Source organism: Drosophila persimilis, unplaced genomic scaffold (assembly GCF_003286085.1).
Source record: "Drosophila persimilis strain 14011-0111.01,24,50 unplaced genomic scaffold, DperRS2 tig00000431-arrow-pilon, whole genome shotgun sequence".
Taxonomy (NCBI): domain Eukaryota; kingdom Metazoa; phylum Arthropoda; class Insecta; order Diptera; family Drosophilidae; genus Drosophila; species Drosophila persimilis.
In genome coordinates, this window is record NW_020825312.1 from 3,268,629 (window position 1) to 3,292,406 (window position 23,778).

The window sequence follows — 23,778 nt, forward strand, 5'->3', positions numbered from 1 at the left end:
TGTTTGGAATATATATATTTAAACTGCCGTCTGGCACCCCCACCCCTCTCCCCACATCCCACTTGCTGTGGTATTGGTGTTTTGGGCACAGACAAAATGGCTGCCCACACTTCTTCAGTCGGCCATTTTTCTCTGCCTGTGTTCAGATGTCTGTGTGTGTGTGTGTGTGTGTGTGTGTGTGTTCGTGCGGCAGACAAAGACCCGAAACTGGGGAGGGGTGGTGTCTGGACTCGTTTTGGGGGCTCTGGCTGGCTTTCCGGCAACCTTGAACTTGAACAATTTCGTTGAAGTTCAGGCCGTAAGCGAGGCACAATCATAGGGTCCTTCTATACGCCCAAAAAGCCCTCTCCCTGGGAGTGGGGTTGGGATTTGGTGCTGTGTCTGGGTCTGGAGGTCCCGTTTTTTCGTTTTGGTCCTTGCTACTGGGTTCAAGCGCCCCTCGGCCCAAGCATTGAACTCTCGTTTTCAAGGATACACTCGAAACTCGACAGCCAGCACTCGGACTCGGACACAGTCTCGGGCGGCAAGGCAATCATTGAAATGCTGCTCCCCGGATCTCCCCCTCCGGTCTCTCCGGCAAGCCGTTGACATTGCGAGCGGTCGTCAACGCTGCGACTGCCACTGCGACTGGGGCTGAGACGGAGACGGGAGACGACTGAGAATGGAGGCAGCAAAGATTGTTCACTTTTGTGTGCGAGTTCAGCGTCAGTCCAAGGTTCTTTTGCGGCGGCCACAGCGGAACCCCAGCCCCAGCCCCAGCCCCAGCCCCAGCACCAGCCACCCCCTTGGGGCGAGGGGACGGGGGGCCAGCTCTTGGGCTTCTCTTGGAGTCAGACTCCGCGACTCGCGTATTAATGTCAAGGGGTTCCACACGAGCAGGCCGAGCAGTTTTTGAAAAATGAAAAGTGCGTTAGTTTCTGCGTTAGACCGCTCACTCCAGGGCTGCACAAGTCGATAATTGAGTGGGGAGACGAAAGCCAATCACTTTGATGGTCTGCTTCTGTCCCCAATACTCGATTGAACGATTGAATGATTCGTTTGATGGGGAATGTCCTGGAATGTACTTCTGATTCAAAGGCCTATTCGCGGCCTAATGTAATTTTGGTTTGAATTCCTTTTTCCGCCCAGAAAAATTGTTGTCCGCTCTGCAATTTCTCCGTACGATTCCGTTTGGTCTCCGACTTTCCATCTTGAAGACATATTTTCCCATCACTGTTCTCTGTGCAGCCCTCGTCGGCACTTAGCCAGATTATTTATTTGATTATATCCACTGACATTTTCCATTCTACCGAGTGACTATATCGTATCGTTTTAGCCATGGCTCAGGGCTGTAGCTGGCACTCGGTGCACGCATTTCTTGGCTTTAGATTTGGATTTGGATTGCCAATTTGAATTTCAGATTCATGTTGTGCCGTGCACTGGAAAAAAAAACACCAAAAAGGCTCCCAAAATGGTGTGGTACCCACAACTCCTCATCCCTTGGGGATCTCCTGGTAATCCTTACAGCCCAAGCACCCTTTCAAAAATATATATTTGTATATTGGTTAATCAATATTTGAAGCTTGTGTTTTTTTTCTTTCGGTGTGGCGTTGTTGTTGTTTCTGAATTTGTTGCTCGTTTTTCGCTTTTCAAAATGTGCGTTGTTATAACCAAATCAGGATTTTCTGCGTGCCCCCGCGGGCCACCGCCACTACGTTGTCTAACAACAATTACAACGACAGCGACGACAACAATTGCTGCAGTTGCACTGCAACAGCAACAACATCTACAAAAAAAAAAGCACACTTACAACAATTTTAACAACATTTGCAACAACAACAACAAAAACAACAACAACTAACGATGTCAGGGGCGTTCATTTGTCCATTGCCAGCCAGCAAACGAACTGAACCGAACCGTACCCGAACCGGGCCGAGTGCACGTCACTGTCACCAGCAACAAAATACCCACCAGCGCTCCTCCCTCCCCCCACCTAAGCCCCCCGCCCGCCTTCCTCGCTGAGAGTGCCCGAGTGGCAAACGTTGGCAGTGCAAAATGCACTTTGCAATTTTGTTGATTGCTTTGGCATTTGTTGTTACTTTTTTGTTGCTTCTCGGTTGCTTTTTCTCTCTCTCTCTCGCTCTCGCTCCCTCCCTCTGGCTCTGAATACCCTGTAATCAAAAGGTAACAAGAAGAGAAGAGCAGAACGGCCGAGAATTGACAAATCTTCAAATTATGATGATTCGAAATCGGGTATTCCGAACTTAACTTAAGGAAGCTTTCCACCTCCACCTCCAGCTTCATATAATATTCTATAGTACCAGGGTATTGCGCGGTCGATGCACTTGTCACTAGTTTGATGCGATTTTTGTTGCATTTTTTGTTTGATTTTTTGTATTTTACACTCTCGTATTGTATTTGTTTTGCGACTTATCTAAATTTGTTGGCTTGTTGTTGCTGTACGCATTCGCAGTGCAGGTTGACCGCCGAGTTCAAGTTTTAACGGATATCGTTTTAGTTGCTGTGTGTTTTGTGTTCTCGTTTTTTTGGCAGGAGCCTCGCCTTAGCCTCGTTATAAAACAGGCAGCCAGCCAGCCAGTAGCAGTAGCATTACGACGGCTTCGTGTTCTTTTGTGCGGCGGCTCCTACCCCATGCCCCTGCCCATGCCCCGTGCCCCTGCCCATGCCCCGTGCCCCGTGCCCCTGGCTTGTGTGAAATGAAGTCATTTTGTGCGGTGCGCCATTTTGTCCAGCCGGAGATTGATTAATGGTCCAGTTGTCAGGTTTTTGAGCGATTTGAAGTATTCGACTTGCAGATTTAAATGTTTAATGAGTTTTTTTCTTCGGTATGGGGGCGGGGTCATTGAGAGATCTTAATTGGTTAGAAATGGGTCAAGGAGCTTTGATTGATCCGAATCTAGTCACAGGACTCGGAGGCAGGTAACTGTGGGATTTGCTGGCATAGGCAGGGCTCTGAAACATCTCTAGATGCGTCAAGGATCATGATCATATTCCCCTAAGACTATTTCGGATTCATAGGGGTAGAGAAATATGGCTTGGTTCATTAAAATCGATTATTCTCGATAGTGAGAAACGAATTCCCTAAGAAATCCGCTACTTCAAAACTTTCCACGAAGATCTTGGCTACAAATTGGCCTACTTAAGGACTCAAAGCTCCTCTGTAAAGGAAAGGAAAGGCCTTGTGCACGACTCGAGTCCTACTATAAGCTTCCTGCCCCTTCCTTTCGCTGGATAGTCGAACCTCATCATCGCTCTCATTACATATTAATCTGATTCAATATGCACACAGCCCGTCTCCCCTCCCACATTCCACTTGCCCCCTCTATCACACCCTTCCCCTTGCCTTTGCTCTCTCTCTCTCTCTCTCGCTGTCCCAATTGCACTGTAACCCATTAACACGAGAGCAGCAACAACTACGTATAAAAACTCTGAACCAGTTCGGGCATGCATCCCCATCCCCATCCTCCATCCTCCATCCGAGCCCCCATTGTCTGCTCTTCGGGGAATAGTACTCGGTAGATAGGGAAGAGGAAAAAGAAAACTTTTGTTCAAAACTTTTCACCTTCACCTCAACGGCGGCAATGGAAATGTAAAGAAAAGATACAGGGAAAGAGGAATAGAGAGAGATGGAGAGAGATGGAGAGTAGTGAAAAACAATCATGAAATAGGATATTGGGAAGGGGAAGGAGAATGGCGGGGGGTATAGGAGAAGTGAATTCTCTCTCTCTCTCTCTGTCTCTCCATCGGGAAATTAACATGAAATGCGAAACAGCTTCCTCTTGAAGCCCCTCCCCTGCACCTACCTATTCTCGCTATATCCTCCCACTTTCTCTTCCACTTTTCTACATTCCCCACCCCACCCCATCACCCACAAATGAACAGAAACTAAAAGCTGAGTGGACGAAGAGCAATTGTTACTGCAGATGCGTTTTGCCAGGAGCGGATTGAGGAAGTTGCAGGCTTACCGGGGGGGCCACACTTGAACTCAATGCTGGGCGCAGGGCCCTCCCCCTTAGCATGGGGCCCTTGCGAACGGATCCGGCCCTGAACGAAGCTCGGTTTCAGTTCCAGTTTCAGTTTTAGTTCCAGTTTGTTCGATGTTCGCTATTTGCCTTTGGATTGGATTGCATTAGAGCGTGTGCCGACGTCGCTGTCGTAGCCGCCGTCGCCGTCGCAGTCGCGGTCGCATCTCGTTATAAAGACAGAAATGAAAACAAAAGGCAACGTCGACAGCGGCAGAGACGACGGCCGACGACGATGATGATACAACCTTACAAAATTCTCAGTCGCAGTCTGTGGTGCGATCCCTCCCTCCCCCCCTCTTGAAGCCCAGCCCCGCGCGGAACCACCTAACTACCCGACATGGCTTTGAATGTTTAGCGCTGAACTTGTCTTGCACACAGACACACACACGAACACACACGAATGCAGACGGGAACAACATACACAGACAGAGAGCGCAGCGCTTGAGCTGAGAGCGCAGCAGAAAGATAGAGAGTGTTCATGAGAGGGAGAGGGAGAGAGAGAGAGAGGCAAGCAACAAACACAGTGATAGCTTTATTTTTGCTTTTGCTTCCCCGTCACAGTAGCCCCCGCAACCGCGTAGCCGTCGCAGTCGCCAACGTAGCGTGTGTGGTATGCAGCCTTGAATTAGTTCGCTGCACCCGAACGTACATACAAACACACTCACACAGATGTAGAGGAGAGAGAGCGAGTGAGAGAAAGAGAGAGGGAGAGTGATATAAAAGCAAAATGTGTGCGCTTTGTGAGAGTATGAGAAAGCTCTGCTCTGCTCTGCTTTGCTTTGCTTTGCTCTGCTTTGCTTTGCTCTGCTCTGCTCCCCTTTTGCAATGCTTGCGTGCCCTGCACACCACCCAACCCCACCCCACCCCACACCCAACCCATCCCATCCCATCATCTCTTTCCAAATGAAATGTAGAAAAAAAAGCAAAATCTGCTGCTGCTGTTGCTCTGCTTCTGCCGCTGCCTCTGCCTCTGCTTCTGGCGCTATATTATATGGCATCCAAACATGTCGCTTCTTGTTTGCATTTTCCATTTTCCGTCTTTGGCAAACATTCTCTTTGCTCCCTGCCCGTGCCATCCCCTAGGGAGGATTGATCAACGTGTTGCCCCTAATTAGCTTCCTTCTGTCAGGCAAATGCAAATGCGAATGCAACCCCCTCTAGACCCAAGCCCCAAGCCCCACGCCCCACGCCCCACACCCACTCTCAGCGCACAGCCTCTTTGGGGCATAATCCGTCATCTGGTGCCACGTCTAGCCTTCTTTTAGATCGTGCCGACACACACACACACACACACACACACACACAGATCTCTAGAGGTAGTACGAATATCTATGCATATCTGTGGAAACGGATATGCATGATAGATAGACAGACATCTCCCTTCCTCTCTCTCTCTCTCTCTCTCTCTCCCTCCCTCCCTCACTGTTTAGCGAAATGGAAATTGCGTTTGTCGGGAAATGGGGAAAATGAGCGGAAAAGCTGGCGCACTTTCGTATGTGTGTCAGAGATGCAAAAAGACTAATTGGATGTGTGGTTTCTCGAATGTAGTGCAATTTATGTGCATATGAAAACATTTAACATGTACAATTATAGCGTTAAAAAGATATGAAAAAAGGCATGATATATCGATAATTATGATCCTTAAGATCGATAATTACAACAATCAATCAATAGGAGGACCTCTAACTAAATTTAGAGACTACGTATACACATGTCTATAGATTCTATAGCTCGATTATTCGATGTATCTTTCCTTATTTACATTCAATTGCATCGATAAAAGTGAAACTCATCGATAAGTGGCGACAAAATCTATATTATCTATCGATTAATTATTGAAAAGATCAGCTTGTGAATGTGTAATTTCTAGAAAAGTCTGAGGCGAAAAGAGTGAGATGGTATGGTAGAGAAGGACATATCGTGCCAGACCAGCTTTTAGTGAATATTTGAATCCGGGTGGATTTACTGGGGCGACCTACAAGAACCAGTACCCTTCACCAGTTGCATAACCCTTGAGATGCATTTTTGTGGGGCCATTGCCCCAGAAAGAAGTCATTATCATTCCACAGAACTGAATGTTAGGCGTTAAGGAATCTCAGCCCCATGTGCGTGCCCATTATGCGAAGTGTAAATAGATGCATACATATGTACTCGTAATGATGCTGATGTTGTTGCTGCTGCTTGTTGCAGCTCGGTATTCAGATCGACACCCAGACACATCGACACATCGACACATACGCGCATTCGCACTAGACATGGGGCACATGGGGCTTGTCCTTCAAAACGAATAAACAGAAACGTGAAAAACGAAAGCGAAAAATTGTATGCGTAAGAGGCTCGCAAGAACAACATCACATCACATCACATCGCATCGGCAACAAACAACATCTGCAACTGCAACAACATGCAACCATACAGCCATACATATGCAACAACATTAAGAACTGCAATGCCAACGGCAACTGCAAATGCAGAAAATATTAGGCGGATGTCTGTGACTACAGCTTGTGCATCTATAATGTATCTATATACATATATATAAACGAATGTATATACATACATACATACATACATATATAGATTAATATTTATAGGTTGCAGGAACTGAGAATGAGACTAAGCCAAGTCTCTCGTGCTGCCTGCTGCCTGCTGCCTGCTGACTGCTGCAGTGTCTCGTTTCGTGTTGGAATAATCAGGTGGATCGCATTATATATTCCCCCGAACAGATGAATGGTTGAATGGGTGGTTGAGGCCCTATACAGAGTATCTAAGAGTACTGCCATTCAGAGTTACCTGTTGGGTTGCTCCAAGCCGGACCTGGTTCTGGGACCTGCTGCTTGTGCTTGTGGCTGTGCTTGTGCCTGTTCTTGTGCTTTTCCCCTTTACCCACAAACACTTGGATACCTCCATACTATATACGTATACATATTGCTACATATATATGTACAGCTGTGTGCATATTTTAGAATGTAATTGTGCATCTGGCCTAGACCTAGAAAAGGAAAATTTTGTTGCTATTATTACGAGTACGAGTACGAGTACGAGTACGAGTACTCGCAATCGGGTGTAGTCGCATTCGTTCGTATCGTTTCGTTTCGTTCTTCGCTCGTTTCGTTTCGTTTCGTTTCGTTTCGTTGTTGTTCTCTCGTTGCTTCTGTTTTTTTTCTCTCACTCTCTCTGTCTCTGTTCCTCTCTGTGCCATTTCGTGTGGCACTCATTATTTGTTCTCCTTCCTCGCAAATTAAAAATATGCCTAAGCAAATAAAATGCATTCAATGTGCTTCTATATACGACTATACACAAGTACACGTATCTGTTTCTGTATCTGCATCTGTATCTGTATCTGTGAGGTATGTCCGTCCGTCTCTTGGCATGCATTTTGTGTCTGTGGGTAATTGTGCGTTAGTTGCCTCCGTACAGGGTGCCTCTGGGCAAGTGATCAGCGTTAAATGCAGCAATTATGGAGGTGATATATGTTCTCGAATTTGATGGCTGTAAGTGCGTTTTGATTGATCCAATGGAATGGGATGATAATAAAAGAAACCGCTTAGGAATAGAATGGGTTAACTTTAAAGGAATAAAATGGGGAATCATTGAGTGAATGCCAGGCCAGCTATAAGAAGGAATTCATACTCTCTGCAGAGCCCTCGAAGAAGGGGTTCTTCTGGCACATAAAAACCAAAGACCAAGATCTAGAAACTACGTCACTGATGATACATTGTGAGGGATAGCTTTTGTGGATGTATAGGTTACGGCCCCGTTGAAATTTCCATATATTTTCAACAATTCAACAATTCAACAACCTTTAGTGGCGCTCTAGGACATCTTGGGGGTTTGTTCACCCCCTAAAGCACCCGTTACCCTTGCCAATCGCCGTCTAGCAGAGACATTGGCTTTCAAATGCACGCCAAAAGCAACAACAGCCACTACAATTGGCTTTCAACTGCAACTGCAACGCAGTGGCAATTTCGAATAAAACTAAACAAAACAAACTGAAAAAAGCAAAATAAAAAAAATATATATGTTGAACGAAACGAAACCCAGAACCAGAACCCGGAGCAACAGCAAACAATTTCAATTGAAAAAAATGTTTTTTTTTTTTGTGCTGCCACAACGACAGACAAACGTCCATAAACGCCGCCTAACCGAGAGAGAGAGAGACGCCTCACCTCCATCCTCCATCCTCCATGCTCCACCTCCACCCGCCATCCATCGATCCCCATGAATCGATCCACCAGAGGTAGCAGCAGCGGTAGCGGCAGCCCCGTTGCAACATTCAGTGGCAACAGCAACAGACACAGCCGTTCGATATGCGCAAAATTCTAACAAATAAAAATGAGAAAGGCAGGCTGGCTCCGGCACCAGACCAGAATCTGATATACACTTCCCAATTGATATTCCACTATTAAGAGACTTCCACTATGACGATGCTATGGTGATGGTAGAACATAACTCAAATGTTTCTTGCTCTGCGTTGCAAACACCTCAGACAAATCGTGGTATCCCCGTGGCAGGGTATCTGCTCAACTGAGAAACACAACGAAATCAAGCAGAGAGCTGAGAGAATGGCTGAGCAGGGAGACAAAACCCATAGAGTGAGAGGATGGATGTGGGGGCCAGGCCAGTAGAACCAAAGGGGTGCTGTGCTGCTGGGGTACTGCGGGGCTGCGGTGCTGCGGTGCTGCGGGGGAACCTCACTAGAACCTCCATGAACTGCCCCGTGGGGTAAGAGCGAAGCTAACGACAATTCATGTCGACTCTCGAGTGGCAGCGGCGAGTGCCGGACTTGTCGTTGTTGCTGTTGCTTTTGCTGTAGCAGTTGCTGTTGCTGTTGTTGCTGTTGTTGCTGTTGCTGTGGTTGTAGTTTTAGTTGCTGCTCTGCTGAACGGAAGGGGGGGAGAACTGGGGGCTGGGGGGCAGCACGCATGTTGTCCATGTCCCCATTCGAGTCAAGTGACGTGTTATCTGTCGCCTTCTCTCAGAACTTTGACTTCTATCAGTTGAATGTCGTTGCAGTCGTCGACGTAGCCGCTGCCGCTGCCACAGCCGCTGCCGCAGCCGCAGCCGCAGCCGTTGTGCAGTTTGCAAATGCAATATTTGACGTTGCCGTTTGCCGTTTTCTGCCTCTGTTCGGCCTCTGCTGGCTTTGATCGACGATGCCAATCGATCTCACTTGGGCTACCGTGTTGGCAGCAGACACTGTCTGTCCCCAGCTCCACCTTTTGCCGATGCCTCTGCTGATGCCTCTGCCTCTGCCTCTGGCTCTGACTCTGCTCTGTCTGTGGCTCTGTCTCTGCCCCTGGCACTCCTCCTTCTGGCCCGTTTCAATGTCAGTGTGTCTATTATGAGGCATTATGATTGGTATTATTAGCAGCATGCCATGGAAAATGAAAACTGCCAACTGGCAACACTTTCCCTCTCGTTGCTTTCCATTTGCAGCAGCAACAACTTCATCATCATCTGTAGCAGCAACTACTAGCCTGCCACAGCAAAAACATACAACTTGCAACTTGCAACTTGCAACTGGCAACTTGCAGCTATGCAGTAATTATTGCACGATCAATTTGCTGGCCATCCATGTCGGTGCAAAAACTTTCCTTTGCCACAATATTAATAAGGTGCGATGGGAGTATGAGGTGTGGCTCGGCATGGTGTGGGTGTGTTCTGGAAAAGTCTATTATAGATGATTGAGAATTATGGGAAATGTCCCAAAATAGAGCATACAGCCGCCATTTCACTTGCCAAATTATTCATAAGTACTTTAATCTTAAAGAATATATCTTAAGATTGATCATTGAATGCATATCTTATGATCGAAGAAAGTTCGTTTTGATGTCATTGAAAATCTATTGAATCGTGTGATATTGGTAGATATAAGATGTTTATATGATGTATTTATATGTACATATATAGTTTTCTTTGGATTAGAAATGTCTAAAGATACATTCTAGCATTCTGTATTCAGCTAATTCAGGATATATTCAGAAAATATGAATTTTCTCGCATTTTACATACATTTGATGGGCTTCATATGCACCTAGACAGTCAAAGGAACCCTTTTTGGATATGTCCACCCGAATCCAAGCCTATGGTAGCCCTCCCTTTATTTCCTCTATTCAGCTAACGTTTATTGTGGAAGGTACTGGCACAGCGTCGAGCGGATAAGCTGCTGCAGTTGGCGTTGCAGTCGCTGTCGCTGTCGCTGTCGCTGCTACTGTTTGCTGCGCTGCCGCAGTCATCGTCATGCTCGTCGTCCTCACCCTCCCCGCCCACCACCCCCCCACCGAACCATTCGACGAGGCAATGCCTCTAACGTCTCTCTGGCCCAATGACTACGGTTGACGGTCGTACAGTTAGACGGACGTTTGCTTTGCTTGCATTTACAACAGACACAGATACGAACACACACAGAGACACAGCTAGAGGTGCATGTAAATGTGCGTGTGTGTGTGCATTATAATGGCATTGAAAATCTTTTTCAATAAAACACGTAAACAAACAACAACAACAGCAACAAACTGAAAAACCAAAACGAAAATGAAAACGCACGAAAGGCAAATGCAACAACAGCAACATGAAAATCAACAACATCAACATCAACGGACTAAAGAAGAAGAGGAGCTACATTTTGCATTTGTTTTTTTGTTTGTTAGTTTTTTTCCACTTTTAGTTAATAGTTTTATTAAACAATATGATTTACATCCCACAATGCGACGTTTGAAAAAGTGTGAGAATCTTTGGGATTTATGTTGTAGATTTTTTTTTATTGTTGTTGAAGATTTTGTAGCTGTTGTTGTACGTTTTTGAAAATCGTTGTTGATTGTTGATTGTTGATTTTCTTTACATTTTTGTTGGAGAAAATCGCTGTGCTTTTGTTGTTGTTGTAGATTGCTGTCATAGATTGTTCTTAGTTCTTGTTGTTGTAAATATTTGTTGTCTGCTTATTTTTTATAGATTTTTGTTCTTGTAATGTTGTTGATGGCTTTGTTGTTGTAATACGTTGTGATAGGTAAAGACTTCGATACATTTTTGTTGTAAATTTTCTGCTTGTAAATCGTTGTTTCTTGTGTTGCATGACTGCTTTCTGATTATACATAAATATGCTGTTCAGTATGTTGCTACTGCTGCTGCATTTTTGTTTTTTCTGTTGTTGTTGTTTTTTGTTTTTTGGGAATTTTCCAGTTGAAATGCTCGTTTGAATTAGCGTTTGTATCTTACGGATTCACAATAGCCTGAACTTGAAAATCGTTGTTGTTGTCGCTTGTCATTGTGCAGTTTAATCAACTTTTGTCCGTCCGCGAGAGACTGACACTGAAAGGGGGGAAAGACAGCGCCGATAGAGAGCGAGACAGATAGAGAAAGAGACGTCGAGAAATGTTTCCATTGAATTTCAATGAACATTAGATACAAATGAGCAATGGGATGGGAATACGGATTAGAAGGGTGGCGAACTATAGCGAGAGAGATACATTTACTTAATGTGTGGGTGTAGATACATTTTATGAGGCTAGCGATGCACTTAGATGGCAAGAGATACCTTTTGGGAAGCGGCAAAATACTATCAAGAGGTGTACAGACACATTGGGGAAGTGCAACGATACATTTTCTCAGTCTAAAGATACACTTAAAGGTTACAGATACAGGACAATGAGATGTGGACAGAGGTATCAATATACACAGATGCATTTCTCATGTAAAGATACAGATTTAATACGGTTGTGGATACAGTTGGAAAGAATGTTGGAAATGCATCTTCTTTTGGGAAGATTTAAAAATATTTTTGGATTCATTTAAACGTCAAAACAAATGAAGGTGCAGATAGATAGATGCTTTTGGAATGTGAGGTACATTTTCGGAAGCTTTGAAAATGGGATAAAGATTTCCCCCTCTTCCACAACCAATCAATGTCGGATCTCTCCTAAAACCAACCCCAAGTCCCCCTCTCAGCACCTGCACCTGCATCAGGATCATCAGATGGAATGATGGTTCAGATCGCGGCTCGAGAGAGAGAGAGGGAAAGTAAAATGTAAAATTAATGTCTTTCGGAAATCAAATGAAAATCGGCAAGCACTTCGGCAACGATTTTCCAAAAGCAACTCTCGGCCACTCCAACGCGATTCGTTAATTAAAATAAATACTTTCCGGCCTGGGACCGGTGCACGTTGCTCGTTGCACGTTGCACGTTGCGCGCTGCGAATTGTAGGCAAATGTTTTGGTGCCAAAAAAATGAAATAAAAGTCAAAGAAAACAGCAGAAAACGAATGTGAAACTGCTGGCCGGCCATCCAGCCACATGTGGGCCCATGCGGGGCAGATCTCTGGCTGCGTTTTCTTTTCGATTTTCGCTTTTGGCTGTTGGCTGTTGGCTTTTCCTCGGGCACGTTGCATGACCAAGAAGTCAGTTAGTCAGTCAGTGGTACTCGTACCACAGCAGCACAGCAGCTATACGATACCATCGGATACCAAGGCGAACGATGCCAAAAGCGGCCTACTGAGATACTTTTTACTTTTACTTGGCCCGGCTCGATGCCAGACACGACCACGACCACGGCACGGCACGGCACGGAACGGCACGGCAACTGGTTTTGGCCACGAGGAGGGTGCATTAGAAATTGGCCGCAGATCGATGCTTGGGCCCCTCCACACAGATCCAGCTGGAAGCCGAGGAAAAACTATGCGAAATTCACTTTCATTATGAATGGACGGCCGGTCGCATGGCGCTGCATACAAATGCGACTGCAGCGATTGCCGGCCATCGCTGTAGTCTCTTGGTCATCCAACCTGGCCAGATCATGGGGGTTTCTTTCACAGCTGCTGTGCTTGTTGTTGCCATGGCTACCGCACTGCTGCTGCTGCTGCTGCTAATTGGCTGAGTCGTACAGCTGGTAGAGATGTGGCTCCATGGGCAGATACTCGTAGAAATTGGGAGTCTCTTGTACCTTGGATACTTTTAAAGGGTGTTTGTCGAACAGCCCTCCAATCATTAAGAAATAGGTGCATATAAGGTAGCTAGGTGATTGGGAAACCCAAAGATCTGCAATTAAGTCCAAGCCCATTGCCTTGAAGAACCAACATTTCTCTATCACTCTCCTGGCAACCCCTAGATTCTGCTAGTTCAATCTCTTGAATGGATTGCCATCTTAAGAACCTCCATCAGAGCTAACTTCTACGAGTATCTATCCCTCATTCATATTCATGGAGCCAGGGGCCCCGAGGGCCTGTCTCGATGACTTGGCCATGTACTCCATGGTCTTGTGTTGGACAGTGGGCACATCAAATCTAATGGCCAACTATGTTGCTGTTGCTGTTGCTGTTGCTGTTGCTGTTGTGGTGACTGTTTCATTGCTGTAGCTGTTGCACTGCCATTTAGCTCAATTGACGGTGCAGGTCCCAAGACGGCCAAGACGGCCAGGACGGCCAAGACGGACATCAAATGGAAGTGTAAGCCAACTAACACACATCTCTCCTTCACTCGAGCCCCTCTCTCCCTGGGTTTTTCGCATTTTCATTTCGCATTTTCGCTTTCATTTTCTTTTTCTTTGCAAGCGAGAAAAATATTTTTGTAGCTGTTGTTTTTTGTTTTTTTTGTTTTTTTTATGCGAGAAAATCGAAAGTTTTTCCCCAGACCATAATGCAAAAAGAAAGTGCAAGTGCAGCAGCAGCAGCAGCAGCAGCAATAGCGGCAACAGCAACAGAAGTAGCAGCAGCAGCCGCAACAGGGTGGAAAGGAGGCAGCGGCAGAGTGGCAGCAGTGGCTCAAAGAAAGGAAAAGCGAAACAATGCCAATGGGGCGTATGAGCAACTTGTTTTCGGGCCAAAATGTAGGATGAATGCCATTGTTGTGTGCGCGGCGACACAGCGACGAGTTTTTCCACTGCTACCATTTTCGTTGTCAAGTGCAAGTGGTTTTTCTTGTGGTCAAATGAGCAGCAAAGCAGTAAATTCAATGGCCAAGAGCACAGCCAGTGGCAGCGGCAGCGCGGAATCATGTTGCATGCAGCACAATCAGCAATTTCCCTTTAGCTTCTCCCCATCTCCATCTCCAACGCCATCGCCATCGCCATCGCCATCTCCCGTCTGTGTAGCTTTCGATTTCGTTTAATTAAAACGCATAAAAGTTGAGTCGCCGCAGCGATGTCATTGTCTAGGATTTTGGACATAGTACCCGCCAGTACTCCTCCCCAGACTCCTCTATTCCTCTTTTATTTTTGTTGTTTGTTTTAGCCGAAGACAAGACAAGACAAGACAACAATCTCTTGGCTCTCGTCATTGGCAGTGACAGACAGAAAGCCAGATACAGTGGGTCTGCCACTGACTGGTACTCGTACTCGTATTCGTATTCGTATTCGTATTCGTAGTATCTTATCATTGACATTGGCTGACAAAAAAGTTGCCAACATCAGCAGCCGCAGGGGCAAAAACTTATTCATCATCATAATTCTTAATCATGCTAAACTAAATGCTTGCACTTTGCTCTTTTTGCTTAAGATTTCCCCCCAAGCTGCTTGATTTTTTACGTCATCTCAATAACACGCTAAGAACTTGTGTGCATTTGGCCATAAGTCGCGGTCAAGGTTCCGGCTTCTGGGTTCTGGGTTTCGCGGAGGGGGACTGGCTCTAGAATAATTGGACACTTGTAATTGGCCGCGTTACATGCAAAACGAACAAGCAAATCACTCATACGCAACGTTGTCGCTGCCCCCAAAAAACGAGGCAGTCAACCAATCTACTGTCTGTGTGTCTCTTTTTTTGGATTTTCCTCATCTGATGGTCAAGTGCATTTGAGCCGCACTCTTTTTGCTGCTCTTGTTGGCTGGAAATGGGGAAACAATTGAAGCTGGCGGCTGCCGAAGCGAAGGTTTCGGCCCAGAGCTAATGGAAAACAGCTGAACGGACAGATATGCATGTTTTCGACTTTTTTTGCTTTCATTTGCGGCTCGAAAGGTGAATGTCATGTGAACATGTGTCGCTCTCTTCGGCATCGCACACCTCTGGAAACTTCCTGAAGTTTACGGCAGAGAAGTGGAGAAGATTGTAGAGGTTTTCTTGGGCTTCTTTATGGCGATATTGAAAAGACTCTTCTCCAAAGACTGAAGCCAAGAAAAGTCATCTTGTGGGAGTGATCTGAGGGTTGCCATCTGGGATCTAAAGACTTATAAAGATTAAAAAACTCACAAAATAATAGTTTAAACTTAATTTTCTTCATTAACTGTTAGGGATTTGTTGCCACACCAGTTTTCCTTTCCGAATAGCCATATAAAGTGAACAATCCTTGATATGATTCTAAATGCTTTATTCCACACATTTTTAATTGATTTTCCCCCCCACTTTTAACCACTGAATCATCGGTTAGAACGACTGTAATACCGAAACCTCTTACGAACATTGTAAATCGCATAAAGTTTCCCATTAATTTGAGCGTAAAATCTACCTTAAAGATCTGTGCGCCAACAGGTCACGAATTTGCAGTTGATACCCGATATCTATCAGGCTGCTGCTGATGGTGCTGCTGCTGCTGCGGTATCTTCCTAATCTCGTCAAGCATCAAAGTCGCAATCATCAATTCCGAGACATTATAAATGTCGCTCGTTTAACCCATCAAAGTCTATTCCCCTGCCTCTCGTACCCCCAGCCGTGCACCCATTGCTAGGAGAGAGACAAAGAAACTATACGACGAGGAGTGTTTTTTTTTCGGCAAAAGATTACGAGCGTGGAACAAAGAGATTCCCTAACACTCCCTCGCTTAGTCCCTCCCTTAGTACACCCCCCACCCACCCATCATCGAAGCCGTAACAATTACAAAGTCTGCTCTCCTTCTCCGACTCCGACTCCAACACCCCCACCCCCACTCTCACTTCGACGTCTGCTTTTGGCGTGAAAGAGAAGAAGAACACAGCACAAAAACGGCAAAACCAACAAGAAAGGAAGAAAGTCTAGCTTTTGAAGACCGAGGCTGTAGGTACCCCTTGCGGGTAGAATCTTCCAATGATATACATATAGTGAAAATGATCCAATGTATGCTGCATTTGTATTCATAGATTCGCTTGTACATATAGAAGGACAGGAAATACTTTCTGCCCAGCTAGGCCCGGCCTGAAGTACCCCCTTTAGAGGGTATCACACAGTTTTGTCGCCTTGTCGTCCGTCGTTGCCATCGTAATCGAGAAAAGAAGGGAAGGGAAGTGGAAATTGCGATTGTGATTCTGATTCTGCTTTTGATTCTGCTTCTGCTTCTGTCTCCACTCCAGCCACAGCTCCAGCTTCAGCTTTGGCTCCCTCGCCACTCTACAGTCTCCAGGTTTGTCAATCAGTCAGTCAGGCAATTGAGGCAGTCGGTCGGTTAGTCGGTTAGTCGATGCGACAAATTTACGGGGGACTGCTGCTGCGATTTTGGGACGCGGTACTGCGACTGGGGGTTTGAGTGCATGGCGCGTGTATTAGATGATATGAGGTCATTCACTGCTGTTTATACCGAAATTTTTTGTGTCTCGCCGTCGCTGCTGCTGCTGCTGCTGCTCCTCTGCTCTGCCCTGCCCCTGGATGACGCTGCGTTCAATATACAATTTTGTTGTTACTGTTATGGTTCTGTCGGAAGAGCGGCAGAGGTAATGGAAATGGAAGTGGAACTGGAACTGGAATGGCAGAGTCGAAGCAGAGGGAGCAGAGGGGCTGGCTGTAAGCAATACCCGAAACCCCAAACTGTTGCCCTGCTTCTACATTTCCGACATCCTCCTTGCCCATCGTCCGTGTGTCTGGCCCTCTGCGGCCGGAGGGAGGGGTGAGCCGCTGGGCAGAGTAGGTGGCGTCGGGCTCTTTTGTTGTAGACTTAGCTTATGTACAGTGGGGCCAGGAAGATCCGCACTATAGAAATAAGTGAGGGAAAGCTATTGGGCATAATTTGTACATATGTTCTTGTCTTTAATCAATGGATTTATGAAAGATATTGCTTAGAGAGGAAAAACTGAATGAACGACAGTGGATTGAGTTCCTCTGTCGTTGGCGGCAAACAAATCTTCGGATATAATGGATAATGAAATCATTGGATCTATAAAGATTTGCGATTAGAATTGCAACCACTGTGCAGCTTTGTCGTTGGCTGTTCAATGACTTCTGTTGAAACATGAATCGACTACACAGTCGACGTCTCCTTCTCGTACTTCTAAAGCCCGCAGGAGTCAAGGAGCTGTGTGTCGAAGCTTCCAGCAAACACACACAAACATCCACACACAGAGAGAGACCGAATCGGAGACGAGAACCACCTAATGCGCTTCCTCTTCAACAAATTCTTTACGACTGTCTGTCTGCGGCCCCCTTTTGGGCGAGACCGACCTCCCTCTCACTCTGCGGGCCCCCTCCTCGCTGTCTTTCTTCTTCTTCTTCTTCTCCTTCTTCTCCTTCTCTGTAGCTGTTGGTCTTCCTCGCTTTCGTTCTCCTTCTGCTTCTCTGTCTGTTCTTCTACTACTCCTTCTTCGGGTTGGGGTTCGGGTTCGGGTTCGGGTTCGGCTTGGCTTGGTAAGGGAGCCGTCGGCGGCAACCAAACCCTAAGCATGTCCCCGAGAGGTCCATTCTATCCAGCCCATCCCTCCGAGACACTCCTGATCCACCTCTTGCTGCTTACCATTCCCCATTCCCCCCAACCCCCCTCTCGTGGTGCTTCTGTTTCCCCGCTTTGACAGTTGTCGGTACATTGGACTCATTTCACACACAGACAGGCAAACACACACACACACACAAAGAGCTATGGCAAAAGTATGTCTGTGTCGGCGTCGCCTCATTTAGGTTCTTCTTTAACACACCCCCTCGAACCCCTAGCCCACCCACTACCGCCCACACGCCCCCCCTGGCGCTGTTTCTAAAAACAAAACTCTTCCTTCTGCCGCCGCCACAGCTCTGTCGCCTCTGCTGCTGCTGCTGCTGCCGCTTCTGCTTCTTCTTCTTCTTCTTCTACTTGTCGTCGTCGTCGTCGTCTACTTGCGCTCTGCTTCCTTTATTTGCAACATACATTATATGCCGTGAGAGAGAACAGCAGCAGCCGCGAAGAGAGCCGAAACTGAGAGCTTCCCTCCCGCTCGCACGCTTGCAATCGCAATCGGCAAAGTAAATGGAAAGGCCGTCCAATCCCTGCCCTCCCCTCCCCCAACCGTCGTCATCCAGAAACAGCACTAAACAAACGGAAAGTGAAAATTTGCTCCACTGCCATCGTCACACACAGAGAGAGCGCACGAACGCGAACGCGAATGCGAACGCTCTCTCATTCTCACACACAGCCGTACATACACTTGCATTGAGTCATAATCGTGCCGATTGCAGCAGCAGCAGCAGAAGCAGCAGCAGCAGCAGCACCAGCATCAGCATCGGCAGTGGCAGCGACGTCAGCGCCGAATGCTCTTGCCAAACATACTCCTGCTCTCTGCCTCCCGTCTCGTCCTGCTCTGGCCACCGACCAGATGATCGTTTAGCCCTTTTGAAGTCGTTGTCTGACCCATTTGGAGAGCCGCAGTGCTGCCATCCTCTCTTCCCATGGGGGGGCGGTGGGCTGTGGAGGAGAGCACTGGGTCTGGGTCGTGCTTGTGATTGTGATTGTTGTGGATCGTGTTTTGTCTGTGGATCTCTGTGGATCTCTGTGGATGTGAAGTGATCATTCCACAGGGATTTCATGCCTGTTTCTTGTTTCTTGTGGGGCAATGAGGGAATTGAAGAAATCTTCTCTAGGGTCCCCCCATCGGCTGCTAACCAAACGGAACCCCGCGAGAATTGCATGTAAATGTGCATGTGGCACACTAAATCCCCACCAAACATGCACACGCACACAAATGAGCAAACAAGTAGGTGCAACAGCACCAGAAGAAACATAGGAGGAGAAGGCGGACTTGGAGGCGGAGGAGGAGGAGCAGGAGTAGCGAAGACCAGATGAAGCAAAAGAGGAGGAGGAGGAGAAGGAGGAGCAGTAGAAGTAGATGTAGAAGGAAGAGGAGGAACAGCAGCAGCAGCAGCGAGCGCCAAACATTTTCGCTCTCTCGCTATTACGTTTGTTTGCCATTTTACACTCTCGCAATGTTTTCGCAATACTTGGCGCAGCCAACAGAGCACACCAGAGCGGGGCACAGCCGAGCAGTCAACACAGACAGCAGCAGCAGCAGCAGCAGCAGCAGCGGCAACGGCAACGGCAACGGCAACAGCAGCAACAGCAGAGATAGCAACAGCGACCGACAGAAGCTCCAACAACATTCAGTCGGCGCGAGTCGAGCGAGCGAGCCCCATTCAGAGCCCCATTCGCCGATTGCTTTGCTCATTTCTGTCTGCCTTTTACACCTGCATGTGCGTGTGCGTGTGCGTGTGCCTTGGCTGTGCGTGTTCGTGTTCGTGCTCGTGTTACTCGTGCTCGTCTTGGGGTTCGGGCTCGGCTCCCCCAGTATTTGGGTATTGGTGAGTGAGTGGGGCGCGCGCGCGCTTTTGCGAGACGAGACACAACACTGCCTCCGTTGCCGCCATCCCGACGCTGACGCCGACGTTGACGTTGACGTTGACGCTGACGTTGACGTTTGTTGTTTGCGACCAACAAACAGTGGCAGCGGTTTTTGTGCTGACTTTAGATTTTAGTTTCGCTGATACCGTAAGAGATAAACGACGTGCCGCGCGGCAGCTCCCCCACAAAGCAAGCGGCAAGAAGCGACGAACAGCAGCACCAGAAAGCGAGCAACAAGCAAACAGAGAGACAGACCGCAGAGTCATGCCCCAAGCGTGCTGAGCACTTGTGCAACATAGAGTTAAATTTAGTAGAGAACCTACTACTACCCACAACAACAACAGCAACAGCAGCAACAACAGCAGCAACAGCAACAGCAACAATAGAAATGTCTCTCTATGTCTATGCCGCACCGGCAACAGCAGCGGTGCCCCTGCAACTCTGGCACTCAGTGCCCCAAAATTAGTCAAACATACGCATTGTAGAAAATCGTCCAGAATCTGTGAAAAAAACGCAAATCAGAGCCGAATATTTTTTTGCAGTTGAAAATTGAAAATACCTCAAAACAAAAAAAAAGGTACAAACAAAAATAAACAGCAAACAGCAAACAACAAACAAAAAACCCACAAACAACGAACCGAAAGTGCAAAAAACAGTCTTAGTGCAATTTTAAAGAATAGTTTAAATAATTTTTGATTTTTTTTTTGAGTGGGAAAGAGAAACGGGAACGAGGAAAAACCCGCTGGGCAGAAACCCGCAGGAAAAACCATGTCTAAAGTGTAACACGCTGCGTATACGCAACAATTTTTTTTGAAGAAGTCACGCATACGACGCGTTGTGCAAAATGATTATGGTGCAACATTTGGTGGCTGCCACGGCGCACAATTTCGCCAGCCAGGCGGCAGCCCTAGCCAATGTCTCGAGCTCCAGTTCGAGCTCTTCGCTGTCCTCCTCTTCATCCCTATCCTCGTCATTATCCTCCTCTTCGTCGTCGTCCTCCTCATCCTCTTCGTCATCCAGTTCGTCACTGTCCTCGGCCACGCCCACGCCTGTGGCATCACCAGCGGCAGCAGCTGTGCCAGCTCCAGCAGAGGCCCCGCCAGCAGCAGGCGAGACCCCAGAGGCGGAGGAGCCCATGGAGGAGGCTGCCAGCCAGGAAGAGCCCAAAACAGAGAAAGAGGTAGAGAAGCTGGTAAAGCTGGAGAAGCAGGAACGGGAACCAGAACCAGGTGCCATAGATGATACCGAGTCAGGGTCGGCGCGGCAAAGTCCAAGTCCAGCTGCGTCTGCGTCTGCGTCTGCGTCCGCTGCCAAGTCCCAGGAGCTAGCGCCAGCCCAAGAAGAGATCAGCGCCCCAGCGGTCGCCGTCGCCGTCGCGGCGGATGAGGAGGAGGAGGAGACCGAATCTCTGGCACCGGACTGCCGCGAGTTCAAAGTGCTGTACAACCATCTGAGGCAGCAGCAGCACCACCAATCCTCCCCAGACAAAACTCGCAGCACCCTGGACGATGTCTCCAAGATCCTGTGGGAGCGCAAGCAGCAGCTCCAGCGGAGCTCCGTCATTACCAGCAACGTGCAGGCCGCCGCAGCAACCCAGCTCCTGCCGCAGCCACAGCACAGGGATCCCGAGGAAAGCCAGCAGCAGCCCATGAGCGACATCGAGGACGAAGAGACCCTCGAGGATGCGGACGAGGCCGAGGCCGATGCGGATGTCGAGGCGGACGCAGACGACGAGGAGCTCCTCGAGCAGTACCAGGACGGCTACGACTCGCCCCTGGATCTGTCCCTGAGCAGCGCCACCAGCGCCGCCGCTAATGCAGCAGCAGCCGCCTCTGCGGCCAGTCGCCGGCGGGGACGCACCTACTCCGGCACGGAGTCGGACGATTCGGCCCAGTGCGAGCGGGCGAGGATGCGCCTCAAGCCGGAGCGGAAGGCGGAGCGTTCGGCGGCCTACAAGAAGAGCTTGATGAAGCGATACTGTAAGTGTGACAAAGGGCACGGGGGCTGGAATCTAATCTTATTCTATTCCGAAATGAGTTAACCTTTGGGAGCCTTCTAGTTTCCGGAAAAGCCATGTATTTTTGGCAGTTTTCATTTTGGTTAATTTCGTATTTCTGTGGAAATCCCGTACACGGTGGGGGATTATTTTCCACTTCCCTTTCGAAATACATGCTTAATCCAAATAAATTTGTTTTTGTTTCCTTTCTGTTTTGCTTACTTCATGCCACTTCCGTGGCACCTACTCCCACTGCCGCCCCCCTCGAAGGCCTCTCTCTGGCCGACAATAATTGTGAAATGAAATGTCAATTTGGCAACAACAAAATATGTTTATAGCCGAAAAAACAATGCAAGGGGCGATCCAGGGGCGGATGGGGGGCAGCAGACAAACAAAAAATATAAAGAAAAAGCCAAAATAAACATTATTTAAAATAGCGCAATTTCCGCCGGCGTCGCAGCGGCGTCGCTGCCTAAGCACAAGAAGCAAAAGCAGAATCTGAATCCTAAGCAGCAGCAGCGGCAGCAGCAGCGGCAGCAGCAGCGAGCGCCCAGCGTCTACGTCAACGGCTTCGTAACAGTTTCCTAACCCACCTCAACAATTTTATTGATTGCTTGCTGGCGGCAGCAGAGGCAGAGGCAGACAGCAGAGAGCCAGGCAGAGGCAGAGGAAGAGGGCAGAGAGAGAGAGAGAGCAGAGCAGAGCAGCAGCTGGTCTATCCAGCTTAAGCGAGTGTAAAACTATGGCGGAGCTCTCTCTCTGTCTCTCTCTCGGCTGCATTTGGCTATAGTTTTGTAAACTCTCTGTCTCTATGTCGCTCTCTCTCTCTCTCACTCTCTATGCATGTGCATGTGTGTGTGTGTGTGTGTGGAATAGTTTTCCGCTCCCTCTCCCGCTGCTACTGCTCCTGCTGCCGCTGCTGCTGCTCTAAAACTGCCAAAGCTCTGCCAACTTAACTGCTAAATGACTTGAAGGGGTACGGGGGGGGGAGAGGAGGGAGACTGCCACTTGCTACATACTCCAAAGCGCCCCCCTTCCACTCACACGCACATACATTTATATATATGTATATATACTATCTTTGTGTGTGCCATGGGACATGGCCTGGCCTGGCTCGTAACCCTACAACCAACAACTTGTTTCCTCTATTTGACTTTTACACGGGGCGTCGTCGTCGTCGTCGTCGTCGGCGTCATCAGCAGTTAGCAGAGTTACTGGCTCCCCCAATTCCCACTGATCCCCCCATATCTCCTATTGCTCTTGGCCTGGCCCAGAGATTGCCTCGGTTTTGGCTTTTTGCAACGCAGCTTTTACTTTGATTTGGCCAGAGCCCCGTGGCTCCAGAGATACACACGAACCCGACTAGAGGCAAATGTTTCTGCCAATTGCAGTTCTTGACCAAAGTTCTAGTACGCTCCGGCGGAAATATGTATGCTCCTCTCGCTCACAGCTCCCCAAAGTGCAAGATGGTGAAGGATTTATGGGGCACTGCAGATGGGGGAGATGCCACATTTTAAATGGTATCCAGAAAAACGAAAAGTGCCAGAAGCAATTAATGTGTTACAAAACCTCTCCAATAGAAGGCATGCATGTACTCAGTCGTATTCAGATACAAATTTATATTTATATATTGCATAGTTTTACTCGCAGTCCAGTCCATTCCATTCATCTGTTGATAATCCAATAAGATTTGAACCCCTCCTAGGCAACATCACTTATGCAAACGCTTAGCAAATCCCCAATCGCTTGGAACTGTGTTCCCACCTGTATTTAATCTCCCCTCCCGCCCCTTCAGCCCCCCCCATTTTGGCATCTTTCCGCTCCACAAGATGGAAACTTCTGTTGAAATTGGAGTGTCTCTTCTCTCGCTCTCTCTCTCTCTCTGTCTGTCTTTTATTTGAGTTTTGTTTCTATTTGATATATTTTTCTCACAGAAATTCCTAGATGATATATATTTTCCGCTTACAACATTTTCATCTTTTATTTATTTATTTTAACCTTTTTCTTTTGCCCCTTGTCGTATCTGTGTGTGTGTGTCGTCGCTCTGTTTGCGATTGTGTCTCTGTGTGTGTGTGCGTTCCTCATGACTTCATTTTGTGGGGCTTTTGTTTTGGTTTCTTTTCTTAGTCTTACCTTCAACCTTTGCGGGCCTTTCAACAGAAGCGGCAACAACAACAGCAGCAGCGGCAGCGGCAGCAGAACCATCACCACCACCCATCCACCCACACAGTGGCAGAGAGGCAGCTAAAAGAGGCAGGCAGGAGATAGAGCGAAGCGGTGGCAACTTTCAAT

At 47.7% G+C, this 23,778-nt stretch overlaps 1 protein-coding gene across 2 annotated transcripts in view; it reads left to right on the forward strand.

The window, feature by feature from the left end:
* Positions 1–23,778, forward strand: part of LOC6595914 (ecdysone-induced protein 74EF) — a 39,649-nt gene that overhangs the window by 3,611 nt on the left and 12,260 nt on the right. The window contains exon 1 of one of the 2 annotated variants that reach the window (XM_026989812.1): positions 20,153–21,469. The exons of the other annotated variant lie outside the window; for it this stretch is intronic. Coding sequence (XP_026845613.1) covers positions 20,335–21,469 — 1,135 coding nt within the window. The 5' untranslated portion in view covers positions 20,153–20,334. Of the gene's footprint in view, positions 1–20,152; positions 21,470–23,778 lie in introns of those variants that run through there. 2 annotated transcript variants of the gene reach the window in all.